At 45.1% G+C, this 14,645-nt stretch overlaps 1 protein-coding gene across 1 annotated transcript; it reads right to left on the bottom strand.

The window, feature by feature from the left end:
* Positions 1–10,712: 10,712 nt before the first annotated feature.
* LOC149355078 (uncharacterized) lies at positions 10,713–12,823 on the bottom strand. The gene has a single exon (XM_089577583.1). It carries the CDS (start codon positions 12,800–12,802, stop codon positions 11,345–11,347), a length of 1,458 nt encoding a protein of 485 aa, XP_089433709.1. The 5' UTR covers positions 12,803–12,823; the 3' UTR covers positions 10,713–11,344.
* Between the last annotated feature and the right edge of the window lie 1,822 nt (positions 12,824–14,645).

Below are 14,645 nucleotides of genomic sequence, written 5' to 3'. Positions count from 1 at the left end.
GAGCTTGCGCACCGCAGGGCGGCCGAACACTTCCGCAAAGCTCTTCTTAAATACGGGCCAAGTGGGTAGGTCCGCCTCATGGTTTCGAAACCAGAGGTTCGCCACGTCCGTGAGATAAAAGATGACGTTACTCAGCTTGATAGTGTCATCCCACTTGTTATAGCTGCTCACTCGCTCATACGATGCCAACCAGTCGTCAACATCTTGGTCGGCAGTCCCACTAAAGAGGGCAGGGTCACGCTGCCGGATGGCGCCAAAACAAATGACGGTGGTTAAACTGGCCGCCGGTGTTGGGGCAGTCTCATCTGGCATGGTTGACACAGGCGGCAGCGTACGGTTCCGGAGTTCCAGGTTGGTAGGGGACGTACCCCACACCTCCACCAATTTTAGGGGTGCGTTTATTAGGCGTCCTCAAGAGACTGAACCGCCGTGCAGGATCTGGCAGCGTAGACGGGCGTAGCCAGCACCAAGAGAGCGGGGCAACTTCGTCGTCGTCATGAGCAGCGTAGTGTCGGCGCATAACTTCGTTGTCGTCTGGTGCAGCGCAGTGTCGGCGCATGGCGGTAGCGGAACCTGTCACAGTTGGCACACTACAGTAGAACGGCCTTGTGATCAGAGATAACGGGTATCACTACACATTTAGTTGTATCTAAAATTGTGCCAGAAACAAAGAAAAGGTCTGGTATGGATATTGAATTCCTTTGTATTCGGGTCGGGTGCTCTACAGTTTGCGTCAAGTCATATGAGAACGCTATATCAAGCATGGCCTCACTTGATTCATCACTATGAGATTTGATCTCGAAAGTTGGCCAGTCAATATCTGGTAAATTGAAACCGCCTGCTACAATAATCCGATCGTTTGGCTTAATAAAAGTTCTCATATAATCTCCTAGGTTATTTAAAATACTGACCGGTGATCCAGGCGGTCTATACAAAGCTCCTACAATATACCGGACATTGTTGTGGTATGCCTTACAGAAAATGCATTCAATATTAGGTACTTCATCAGCGGTAATGCGCATGATATATAAGGAAGACGAAAATGTTTCTTTCAAGACGGGGGTGGGAGATTAAGCATGACTTGAGACTTACATTACAAAAGCGGAGTTTTCGTATGATCCCGCGCCTGTTTATGAAACAATTTCGCTGTATGGCATGATTCTCGTTGTAAAGAACACAATGCTGCACTTGCAGTCTTAAAAGAATCGCGACAGATGACCCTGCGCATTTCGTACCTATGAAGCTTGCCAACCCAAAAATACTGGTCTGAGTAAGGTAGCTTCCTTGCAACAGCCACATTGCGGGACCCCCTCGACTGGCCCTCCGAAGATAGAGATAGATCACTACACATCTACTAAGGGACTGTATTATTTGCAGGTTTTCGGCAGGGATTACGGAACAAGTTGCTGAGCGGAAAGTGACTGTCACTTTACCAAATTGATTCCAGGCACCATTCGTTCATTCTTTGCCGATAACCTTTAAAGTGGAGAATATGACAATATTCCGCGTTCTTTCTTACGTCGATCATTTGAGAGGTTCTCCGCAATATCCCTTAATCGCGCAAAACACAGTACTGCGACGCACATTTTATTTTAAAGCGTTCACATTAAAGCGTAGAAGTGTAACCGTGCCTGGTGAGCAAAACGTTAAAATGGCCACTGTGGATAAACCATCGCATCGGGTAGTCGTCCTACGCTAGTAAAAAAAATAACCCCCTCCTATTTTTCGGAACACAAAATAAAATATACATGAATCATGCGGCAATGTTCCGGCTATGTGTACCACAGGGACGTTATAATCAGTGCACGCCGTGTAAGCTATACCGAATTTCGCGTGTACTGCTAAGGCAGCCGCCCCAATCTTGTTTGAATAATGTCCTTATCCCTTACACTTAAGAGCGTTATTTTGAGATGATTTGGAGCCGTTCAGGCTTGTGCACTCGACTGGTGCAGAGATAGCGCTTTGTGCGGACAGTTTGGAGCAGAGATAACTAAAATATTTACCTTTATATCCCTACAAGAAGCAAAGGAAACAGATTCTTACAACGTCACAGATACTCGTCTTTCAGAAGCGGTGCACACCATCTGAAATGTTCCAGACCCCACGCTTCAGTTGTTGTTTACAAACAGTACAGCGGGAAAGTATTTTTGCCAGACAGGAACGTCCAGTTACGTGACGCAACGTTTGGATATTAGTCGCGCGATTTCATTGCTAACTTGAACGCATGGGCTGAATGCGTAGCTTTCCCTCTAGAGTAAGTATAAACTCTATGCTGTGCGAGGGTTCTTGTCGGCGGTCCGTAGCGCTCTCGCCCTGTAGCGTAAATGGTTATCGCGCACCGTTCATGAATAGTTCGCCACGGAGAATGCGCGGCAGCTGAAAGTGCGAGAGACGGATGATGATACTGCAGCACAAGCCAGTCCAATCACTGAATTGCGCGATTTAGGCAACAAGCGTAAAAGATGCCAGTTTTTTCTTCTTCAAATTATTAATTGCCAGCTAGTTCGATTCGCCAACTAGCTCAAAAAGTCCAATGTCAATTAGCTCAATTAGAAGCGATACGCGTCACATGCCCACTTCTGTGGCAAAAAAGCAAGAGCAGTGAGCCTTGGTTCGGTGTCTGCTCCTGGCCCGCGCCTTCTTGGCTTGCGCTAGGGAGAGCGTGCGATCTTTTCGCTTTCTGGTATCGCTTTACTGCGCTCGCCGGTCTTACACAGTGACCTTAACCGGAGTGGTGGGATACCTTTTGCTGGCGCGCTGATGAAACCCGCAGTTTTCAGAGCCTGAGAGCACATGGCTATTAATGCGATAGCCTTAAAGGCCCCACCGGAAAAAAAATAGGCTCTTGGTCATCGAATTTTACACTGGCTCGAGGGAAGTTAGATAACATGACCGAATAATTTATAATGGCTTGGAGAAGTGATGTTTCCAGTTACTAAGTAGCGCAGCTAAACCTGAAGTGACGTCATTTTAGCATCAGCATCATCTAATGCTATGGCACTGCCAACACATAATGCAATTAGGTGTCCCTGCGATTTTTCTTTCAAGGAAAGCAACACATCTTCAGTTACAATTAGGTACCTACTATGAACGAAGGGTGAAATATTTGATTAGACTCAAGCTTGCCAATAGCACGCATCGCTTCTTTTTTACCATCTAAGATGGTAGAGTGCTGATGTAACTACCTTCTAAATTTGGAAAGTTCGTCTTTTTTTGTATCCCGAACTCCCTCCCGAAGAATGCAGGACATCTGACAAAACAGCTGTGCACATGTTTGGCTGTTAATCATTTGGCGTTGTTCTGCTATTTCCTCAAGTTGTGTCGGCACGGTTAGCGGTGAAGCATAAGGAAGCTCCTCCCGTTCTAGATCGCTTCTGGGGCCGATGTGGTACATCGGATTCTTCCGACGCCCGCGCACTTACTCACACTCGTCCACAGGAAACGAAGTAAGTTACGCCGCGAAAAACAGCCGCTATCCGCGTCAGTGCGCTCCGTGCGGTTTTGATTCCTTCCGCGGCGGGCCATTTCCCTCGCCAGACCCCAGACGTAGTGAAAGAACCGCACAATGAAGCGGCGCGGCCCCAGATCTCCGGACCACAGCGCAGGCACTCAATGCAGGCGCCCGGAAGTCGGGCCGTTAATCGAGGAGCCGCTCCCGAGGAGTGATAGTCTGGGGCATAACAGGGCCATCTCTTGCGGATGTAAGCCCTGAACGTGCAACAGAAAGAAGAAGCAAGGCCCGCGCTGCTTGTTACGAGCGCTGTGCAGCTAATAAAAAAAGACACCGAAATTGTGTTGAAAAGAGATTTCCATGAAACCATAAAAAAAGACTACGACAGGCCTGCGCTGAATAGAATTACATGAGCAGAAATAGAGGTAACAGGCAATGTCCTATGGAAAATTGTAACTGCTTTAGAAAGTGCTTACGAGCGAAGCGCGATAAAAGAGTATCTGAACTTCCATTCGCCGTCATATAACATACATATTTGATGTTTAACAACCCGACGCGGTGGCTCAGTGGCTTTGGCATTCGACTGCTGATCCCCAGTCGAACCAGCATTTTGTTGGAGGCGAAATGCGAAAGCGCCCGTATGCTGTGCGATTTCAGCGCAAATTTAAACACTCCAGGAGGTGTCCACTGCTGGGTCTCTCGTGGCCCATGTTTCGTTCCGGGTCGTTGAACACTATATGCCACATACCATTACCGTATTTAACCTGAACGCCAACAACGCAACACTCGTTTATTTGAGGAATTTTGGACATACCCGCTAAGCATCGATTTGTCCGTTCATTCCAAGTGTTTGGAAAGTACGGTATTAACAAAGTAAGATGCCCTTTCACAAAAGGCAATCTAGTAAGGGCATTGAAAAATATTTTATGGATGCTTCAATTAACTACAAATATTACAGGGAAACACGCGGGGCGGCCTTCGAAGAGAAAGCGGCAGAAAAGTCGAAAACGGACACAGTTCAGGTCTTACTGCCGCTCAATTAGTGATATGATTTTCTACAGTAATTAGATGTGCAGAGACTGTTTCTTATTAGAGGTTACAGCTCACAGTGGAAACTGCAGACAAATTTAATAAAGTGCAGCTTCATTTGCGTTTAATCTGTGGTAATTCACCCGACATCAACTCACCTGACAGTGTAGCTAGTATGCCCTTCTTTTATTCAGAGTAAAAAATAAATTTAGGATATAAAATATCGTCCTAAAATACGTGGCTTCCAAACTTTTAACTTTGTTTAGTGCAAAAGAAGAAAAGTAGAGCTCCAACTGAATTATCATTGTGCTGTACAGGGGAAGGAAGGGAAAGCCAAAGTGCTTGTCTGTAATTTATTTCATGCTCTTTCAATGTTCTGCATCAATATCGGCGTTTCAAGCTTTGCTCCGGGGTAGTAGATTTTGTGACTGCAATTAACACTCGCAAACACGCCTGCGCACGCAAAACGAACCCTCCTAAAAAATTTTGACTCCGGTGTAACAAAATGCCGACTAAAGTACTGTACCCAGCAAACAAAGTAACGTAATTTGTGCAGCAGAAGTAAACCATAAAATTTTGCAATCCTATTGAAAAGGCAGACAAATCGCGGTCCAACAAAAAAGAAAAAAAGCAAGGCGCCCGTGTTGAACAAACCATTCAACAGGAACCAATGTAGCTTCCTTGATGCTTCTCAACACTCAGGCACTGTTCATATAGGAGACTTCAACAAATGGGAAAGCCAAAAACGGTGCGCTGTAAATTTTGATGTTCGTTATGTCTTTTCTAAACAGTGAAATCAGGATGCGATCATTTGACACGAATATATATATATATATATATATATATATATATATATATATATATATATATATATATATATACACACACACACACGTGTGTGTGTGTGTGATGGCAATGCCGATTTGGTGCATTGATTTTTCGCTTATTTTTTTCTTTGCGTAATGCAGCACCGCTTGTATGGTGCTGCGTGCGCCATATATCATCGCTTGCTTGCACGGGTTGTCGGAGTGTGTGCTTCATCTGACGGGGCGTGGATCATCACGTGAGCGCCCTTGTACAGTCCATGTCCTCCGCATTTTCACTTTCTACTTCTCAGTGGTCGACGGGCTTCTGATCATCTGTCATCTTTATTCGCTTAGCGGCGATGGAGGTTTTCGTGTCGTGCCCAATATTTCTGTTGACGGCATGCGCTGTTTGTGAATGCCGGGCTCAATGACGACAAAAAAAGGGCCAATAGTAGTAGGGCCTGCTTCCATGTTTAGTGTTTTTCCTGCGTATTATTGCTAGAAACCTTCTGAACACAGACCGCACTAGTGATTACCGGGGAGTTTACACCCTGAGAGTGCAGTTTCTCTTTTCGAATAGTTTTCAGACGGCGGGGCGTATGTTCAGCGCTACGCTAGCACGCACGCTTGCATGCTTGCATGTGGGTTTGTTCGTGTGCAGAGGTTTGGTTGTGATAAAGAGAGTAATCAGCGGCCATTCGGGCTATTTCTGGAACACCAGCATTCATGCAGACATTACAGAACCATGGTGTATAAGAGGTTCATGTAAAGCTCTACTTCGAAGGGACTTATGGAGCAGCGTTTGTGGATGCGAAAAAGTTAAAAAAATGCAAAAACAGCTTGCCTTTCTCTAGATAAGAACGCCAGGATGCGAAACACGGGCGCAATTAGCGCACAAAAGAAGGACGTAGTGCATTCTACTGCAATTATTCCTGCCTTATGGCCTCATTTTAAGATATTAAAGTCACAAGACTGCACCGGCCTTCCCTAAGTTGAAAGTTTTCCGTTGCTTTTAAATTCGCGAACTGTTTATTACTGCAGTGGATAGTAACGATTTTTCTGCTGAGTTGAAAAGCATCTACCTGCAAGAAGCGAAAAAGCTGCATTTATAGCCGCACATTAGAAGCGAAGAAAAGGTCCTTCAATTACTCATAATTTACGGCCCGCACGCACGCAGGTGCGCGCGCTGAAAATTATCGCTCTGGTGCGGCGTCTCAGGGAGTCCTGAATAGTCTTTGCTTACGCATACGAAAGCAACTGACCCCCCTCCAACTCTTCCGACTACGGTTTCGACACCAAGTGTGCATTGTCAGGGGCACACGCCTACAAGGCGGAAAAAAAAGGCTGAGGCTTAACTTGGTTAAGCCTGGAGAATGCGAAGCATCATCGTGTCGCGTAATTTGGAGGCGCACAACCACAGCGACGGCGCGAGGTGGGCCCCCATTTCTCCACTGTCGCGACATCATCGTGTCACGTGGCGTGACGTCATGTATCACGTGATTTGGAGGCGCGCAACCACAGCGACGGCGCGAGGTGGGCCCCCGTTTCTCCACTGTCGTGACATCATCGTGTCACGTGGTGTGACGTCATGTATCACGTGATTTGGAGGCGCACAACCACAGGGACGGCGCGAGGTGGGCCCCCGTTTCTCCACTGTCGTGACGTCATCGTGTCACGTGGTGTGACGTCATGTATGACGTGATTTGGAGGCGCACAACCACAGCGACGGCGCGAGGTGGGCCCCCGTTTCTCTACTGTCGTGACGTCATCGTGTGACGTGGTGTGACGTCATGTATCACGTGATTTGGAGGCGCATAACCACGGTGAAGGGCTGAAGTGGTAGCTAAAGTAGTATGCTTCGCATAAAATTCGGAACATGCGAAACGATTAGTTACCTTTGTCCCCGATAGTACAGCCGCCCACAGACTTAACACGAGTGACGGAAAGCGTGGCCTGGATGCCGTCAGCGCCACGAAGCGATAGCCATCGGGCGCGAGATAAGGCTGTCGGTATGTTTTGACGATAGCTGGTGTGAGCCGCAGCACTATAGCGCGCACTTTCTGGTTCCCGCGATAAGAAAACTGCAAGGAGCGTTGCCAGGGCAGTGGAGGCCATGCAGGCCGGCGAGCAAAAAGCGCAGAAACACCCCCGTGACGAGCGCGCTGTCCACACGGCGATCAGGCATAAGCGAAAAATCAGTCAAAGCGAGCTGTGCAGCAGCTACCGTCAGCCACCGTACACGTACTGAGAACAGTATCTCGCACCGATGATTATCGCTTTGTGGCGTTGACGGCAGTCCACGCCACGCGTTCCGTCATTCGTGTTAAGTCTCTCAGCGGCTGTACATATATAGTTGAGCGTTAACTCCTTTTTCTCAACGTTTGAGAACAGCATATGTGTTCTTTCGTGTGTCGTGCGGTTTTACTGCTCTGTGGTTCTTTAATGACTTGTTTACTTCTTGAGAGAAAAGCTGAAGCTTGTGAAGCTTTCCCCTTGGGCACAGTGAAGTGCTGTGAAAATGTAGACTGCTCTCCTGTGCGACTTTTCATTTGCCTTTTAGTCTAGCTGCAATACTTTATATGATATGACTGGACTGTAGTTTTCAGTGTGCGTCACTAAGGGCGGTAGCCGGTGAGCTTTGTGCGTCGAAGTATTTCTTTAAAGACGCTTATCTGAAAAAGTACAAAACAATATGAAATCTTTAAATAACAGCATTCACCGAATTGCTTCTACCGCGTCAAAGTGCGAATAATAACATGAAAAATAATTTCTGAACTTGCATTTAACCCCTCAAATAATGTTACAACATACGACGCCAACCAAAGAGCCATTTACCTTGTTATAATTAGTTGTCGACACGTCGATATTTGCCCACTATTGCTATAATATTTATACATTTATTTATTTATTTATTTATTTATTTATACACAGTACCTACAGCGCCCTCACTGGGGCATTATTGTAGGGGGGAAACATCATAAATAAGAACAAACATCTAGTACACAATAAATTAGGCAAATGATGCGGTCTACAGAGAAAATACAGAAAACCATTGTAGAAAGGCAAACATACCGTAATCACACACACACACACACACACACAAAAAAGATACATTTTAAAATACAGCACTGCTTAAAGAATAAAGCTTTAGGAATAATCAACTTTGTAAAAATTTCAAAAAAAGCAGCATGATACACTCGGACAAGAATTATTGCACTTATATTGACAGGTGGCTTTGCAAATCGGCCAGAAACGATGTAGGAGGAGCGGTAGCGACCCGAGAAGGGAGACAGTTCCAGTCATGCACTGTTCGTGGGAAAAAACTATATTTGAATACGTTTATACGGCTATTGTACTCGCGCACCTTAAGTGGGTGGTCAGTGCGGGCGGAAATGTAGCTGGGTTCATTAATGTATTTCTCTTTTGAAATTCCAGTTTTATTATTAAGCACATTATAAAAGAAAGAGAGTCTCAAATATTTGCGCCTGTTTTCAAGTAACGGCCATCCCAACTTCTCGCGCAAACCAGAAGAACTTTTTTGGAAATTGTAATCGGCAGACACAAACCTAGCAGCCCGTTTCTGGACGCGCTCCAGCTCCTCAATATTCAGTTTTGTATGCGGGTCCCAAACCGCGCAAGCATACTCAAGTATCGGACGTACAGTAGACATGTATAATGTCTCCTTCAGCGTAAGGGGAGCGTCCTTAAAGTTACGTCTGAGAAAGTTTAATGTGCGGCTGGCTTTAGCAGATATGTAATTTACGTGTGTATTCCATGATAGGTCAGTAGAAAAAAAGACTCCCAAGTACTTATAAGTTGAAACTGTGGATAATTCAGTGCTACCAAGGAAATAGTCTGTTTGGAAGAATTGTTTCTTTTTTGTAAACCGGACCAGATTGCATTTGGAGATATTTAGCGCCATATTCCAGTTGTTGCACCAAGAGAATACAGAGTTGAGGTCATGCTGTAGTGAAATTGCATCTGCTTCAGAAGAAATGTTGCGGTAGATACAACAGTCATCAGCATAAAGTCTGATTATACTTGAAATGTTACTAGTGAGGTCATTTATAAAAATGAGAAAAAGAAGAGGGCCCAAAACCGACCCCTGCGGAACACCTGAAGTTACACCCACACTTTCCGAGCTGACACCGTCGATAACCACGCACTGTTTCCTTTCCGCAAGATACGCTTCAATCCAGGATAAGAGTGAGGTAGGAATATTTAATTCTGAAAGTTTCTGTAGCAATAGGTTGTGAGCAACTAAATCGAACGCTTTTCGAAAATCTAAAAATATACAATCTACCTGACCAGCAGAGTTTAAGGAAACAGAAATGTCATGTGTGAATTCCACGAGCTGTGTTTCACATGAGAAGCCGGACCTAAATCCATGTTGTGTCAAACAGAAAAAACTATTGTTTTGTAGATGGCTAATTAACTGAGTATAAATGACATGTTCCAGTGTTTTGCACGACACGCTCGTCAGCGATATGGGCCTATAGTTACATGTTTTAGTTTTGTCACCACCCTTATGAATCGGAACGACATTGGCACTTCTCCAGTCAAGGGGTAAAGAAGAATTCTCTAACGATTTCTGAAATAATGCAACTAGATACGGGGCAACCGAAGCCGCACAATTTTTCAAAACGTAATTGGAAATGTTGTCAGGCCCTGGTGCTGATGTAACTTTAATTTTCTGTAATAAAAGCATGATCCCTCGTTCAGAAATTTCTACGTCATTCATTCTGGTCAGGGTGCTGGAAGATTGAAAATCAGTATGTATATTAATGGGATCGGAAAACACCGATTGGAAATAAAGATTGAAACTTCTCGCTTTACCTTTTGAATCCCTTCCAAAATCAGTTTCGTCTAGTATATCAGGCGCAGAGACCCTGCTGTTTCTCTTATTTTTAACATATTTCCAGACTGCCTTCGGGTTTGTCTTTAGTTGTTGGCCTAGTGTGCTGAAGTATGCCCTTTTTGCTTTACGTATTTCTTTCGATAAGTTGTTAGTTTGCTTTTTCATCTCGGAGTACAAAGTTAGTGCGGGCGTATCACAATATCTGCGAAACAGCCGTTTCCGCCGGTTGATCATTGCCCGCAACTGTCTATTCATCCAATGCATATCGTCACGACGCTTGGCTGAAATCAAGCGGGATGGGATGACAGTCTGCGTCAGTGACAAAATTTTAGTTTTAAACAAGTTCCAGAAGGAATCGATATCCAGAGATGGCCGATGTGAAAGAAACTCAGGAAAAAATGCGTCGAGATCCCGTGATAGCGAAGCATAATCCCCTTTTTCATAAAAATACACTTTGCGTGGTTGGGTGTAGTGGGTCTTCATAGCATTACAGGATACTTTTGCTAAAACTACATCGTGGTCGCTTATACCTGGCAGCGTTATGACAGACGAGACTAGGCTAGGGTCATTGCAGAAAAACAAGTCTAATACATTAGCACTGGTAAGGCCGAGTCTGGTAGGGGTTTGAACAAGCTGGAATAATGAGTGAGCACCAATTACTTCACGGAAAGCGGTATACAAGAGCGATGCAGTGCGAATTACTGGTTTAAAAGAAGACCATTCTACGCAGGGCATATTAAAATCACCGGCAAGGATAATATGTGTTGCATCTAAGGCTAATAATGTGTTGCTAAGTTCAAAAAATGGCTGTGCGCAGGTTGAACCGGGCGTCCTATAAAAAGAGCCAATTGCGAAAGAAGTACCATCGCCCAGCTGTACCTTGCACCAGACAGCTTCACAGGAATCGTTTTCTAGGTTAACAGACACGCTTTTCAAACTGCTATGAACGAGGATGAACACACCACCACCGCGTACATTGCGATCCTTCCTATACGTGGTATAGGATGGAGGAAATATTTCACCATCGCTTATGTTGCTGTCCAGCCATGACTCGGTTCCAATCACCACATGTGCGTTTGTCATTTGTAAGAGTGAGGAGAATTGGTCAGTTTTGTTTTTTAGACTGCGACAATTAACAACAATACAGACAAGTTCATTTTTAATAGCAGTCTGTGGGCAAGCTAAAAGCCTCGGTGATGGCTATTGGTTTACGCAAGTGATATCGTCTGTTTCAATGTTGTACATATAGGTTTTGTTGTCCAGGTTTAGCTTATTAAACCGCAGTTTCAACTTTCCGCCGCGTGCCTTAGCAAACTGCATGAGCTTTTTTCTTTGTTGCCGTACTTTGGCCGAATAGTCTTCGCTTATCGCCCAGTCAGTATCTTTTAGTTTGGCAGCATTTGAAAGAACACGATTCTTCTCTTTAAAGGACAAGAATTTAACGATCAGGGGTCTGTGCTTGTCAGGCGCATATCTTCCTAGTCTGTGCGCTCTTTCTATAGCAGCGGCGTCAACGGAAAGCTCTAACTTTTCAGCGCAAAAAGAGATAATTTTAGTCTCAGACTGTTCCCATGATTCGGTTTCTTTGTCATGGATGCCGTAGAATATTAAGTTATTTCTTCGTGATTGGTTCTCCAGGTCATCGTGCGATGACTGGAGGGCCGTGCACGCAACAGCAAGTTTCTGGGAACTTTGAGATAATCTTTCTACTTCAGGCTTTAGCGGGAGCACCAGTGACACATTATCTTCAACGCTCTTGACTTTTTCTGCGAGTTTTGTTAGTTTTTCTTCGAGATTCTTTTGCTCAAGCCGAATGGAACGTAGTTCGTCCAATATTTCGGTCTGTTGCTGTTGTATCACTGGTATTGTCATGATAGTATCGAACATCTGCTTTTCCTGCTCAGCAGACAGAGGCCCAGGGTTTTGCTCTACGTCTCCCGCAAGCAAAAGCTTTCTTTTAAACAAACCTATGTATCCTGAACAGCTCGCGGACACATCGTACAGAAGGCGTAAAAACATGCACACAGCAAAGTTGGGATCTGGCGTCGACTTCCTAAATGGTTTGCCATTAACAGAAAGGTAAGAGTAACAAACCTGAAGAAGAACAAGATGTAAGCGTCTGGCTGCCATGTCGGCGCCAGATCCCGGTGTGGCTGGGTACAACAGCTGCTTATGTAGGTCATGCTTGTGCTGAAGATTCCAGGGTTGCCAGTCGATGAAACGTTCGAGCGCCGGTAGCGCTGTGAGGTCCAAAGGCGAAGCGTCACTCAAAAAAGCCAGGTCAGCAGGACAGACTTGCTCGGTAGAAGCGGCTCCATTCATTGGAAGGCACGTCGTCATCGCGGCAGGATCAAAAATCGCCATCATTTGCAGCATCTGAAGAAGAACAAGATGTAAGCGTCTGGCTGCCATGTCGGCGCCAGATCCCGGTGTGGCTGGGTACAACAGCTGCTTATGTAGGTCATGCTTGTGCTGAAGATTCCAGGGTTGCCAGTCGATGAAACGTTCGAGCGCCGGTAGCGCTGTGAGGTCCAAAGGCGAAGCGTCACTCAAAAAAGCCAGGTCAGCAGGACAGACTTGCTCGGTAGAAGCGGCTCCATTCATTGGAAGGCACGTCGTCATCGCGGCAGGATCAAAAATCGCCATCATTTGCAGCATCTGAAGAAGAACAAGATGTAAGCGTCTGGCTGCCTTGAAAGAAGGAATGCTCCTTTATACAGAGATAGAGTCAATGTGCACCATATCTAAAGCTGCATATTGAGCTGCGCCGTAAAGCACGCTTAGTAACTGTGTGACGACAGTTATATTGTACGAGAGTTATTGAGAATACGGAACCTTCTATGCGCCTGCAGAGATCTCTCCTTTAGCTTGCGAGCTCAGCAACATTCTCGTTGGCCACCGCTAGATGATGATCATGAAAGACTAGAGCCGCTGCTCATTAACTACCACTTGTCATAAAGAAATGAGTGCTTCTGAAATCATCTCACCATCACACCCCAGTTACTCCTTGACGGAAAAGCAAGGGTAGATGTGGACGGGAGGCTAGGCATTTCGTTGCCCAGGTTTTTTAATTCGAAACAATTTCTTGTCTAATGAGTGGCGTGGACAGGATGTGTCACGCTTTCAGCAGTTCATAGCCTGTCCACACACTCCAATATAAAGCCATCCAAAATGGGAATCCAAAATTAAACCCATAATTTGACAAGCCAAACCATAATTCACACTCAAATCCAGAATTCAACAAGGCATTAACTGTCAATGAACAAAAAAAGTAAAACAAATAGAGGTGTGGGAGGGAATCGAGCTCGGGACTGTGGCTTCCGAGACGGAGACGACTCCCCCCCCCCCCCCAAAAAAAAAAACTCCGTGACGATTTTTTTACCTTTATTGCATGGAAGTAAGCCCACCCTGACAGGCTTAAAGTCCGACTTAATCATGTCGCGTCCCGCAACCCGTCATACACAATACCCGTCGTTGAACCGTCCTGGCGCAGTGGAATAGACCCCGTCTCGCACGGAGCACGGCGGTTCAATCGACGTTTGCAATTGAATAGAAGCGCATCTAGCGAATGCAGAGTTGTCTTAGAAAAGTATCTTTGTGGTATGTACTGAGGCATACTAGAGTAATTATGAGCAGATAAAGTACAGATGTTGCTATTAACAGAGTACAAAAGTACGTTTCCCGTACGTTTACTTCTTGATTGGCGTGTCGTAGCGCCATCATGTGGCACCCAGAAAAAATCCCTTCGCAATGTAGGACGCTGGTCTAACAGATGGCGCGCGCGTAGTAACGCAACGGACGCCAGATTACGTATATCCACCCGTAGGGAGACTTAAGTGTACCTCATAGTTTTTTTACTCATTGTTGGGCATACTATGCGGATACATGATCCTTTCTGTCCCGATATACATCACACAGGTCCGTATTCCCATACCATTTCCGGCCTCCTTGCCCATAAGAACGCGTGGCTCTACAGAATATATATATATATATATATATATATATATATATATATATATATATATATATATATATATATTTCGCACCTTAAAGAAAAAATCTACTTGTCCGATCGATCACACAAGTTGGTGATGGTTTAAGAAATATAGCTTTATTAAATATTCAAAATGTACCTTTTGGGAGAAAGCACAAATGGAACCTCTGATTGCTTTACCAAAAGAGCAGGGACTTAAAAGCTTCAGGAAAGCGTTCAGGGGCCCTGAAAGCTGCGAGCAGAGCGACGTTTTGTTGTGATTGACAGATAGAGGAAGCTCCTATGCAGTTTTTGCTCCCAAATTTCAAGCTTCCAGTAAACTGATGTATCTTGGACCTCTGCTCTGGTGACAGTTTGATCGATGAAAAATGGAGCCACGCATTTGTCTTGGTTCACTCTCCCGAGTAAGGAATTATTTTGTGATATTTTGATGCTAGATATGGCATCAAACGACATTAGAGAGCAATAATTGCACACTGAGAGTAAGAGTTCAAGGTTTGTTTCTTT

The sequence above is a fragment of the Amblyomma mixtum genome, chromosome 3 (genome assembly GCF_055824585.1).
Source record: "Amblyomma mixtum isolate Tamu chromosome 3, ASM5582458v1, whole genome shotgun sequence".
Classification (NCBI taxonomy): Eukaryota; Metazoa; Arthropoda; class Arachnida; order Ixodida; family Ixodidae; genus Amblyomma; species Amblyomma mixtum.
This window is presented reverse-complemented; position numbering and strand designations above follow the sequence as displayed.

Excerpts from the sequence above, each read along its gene's own strand:
- LOC149355078 (XM_089577583.1), bottom strand. The coding sequence starts at position 12,802 with ATGCTGCAAATGATGGCGATTTTTGATCCTGCCGCGATGACGACGTGC.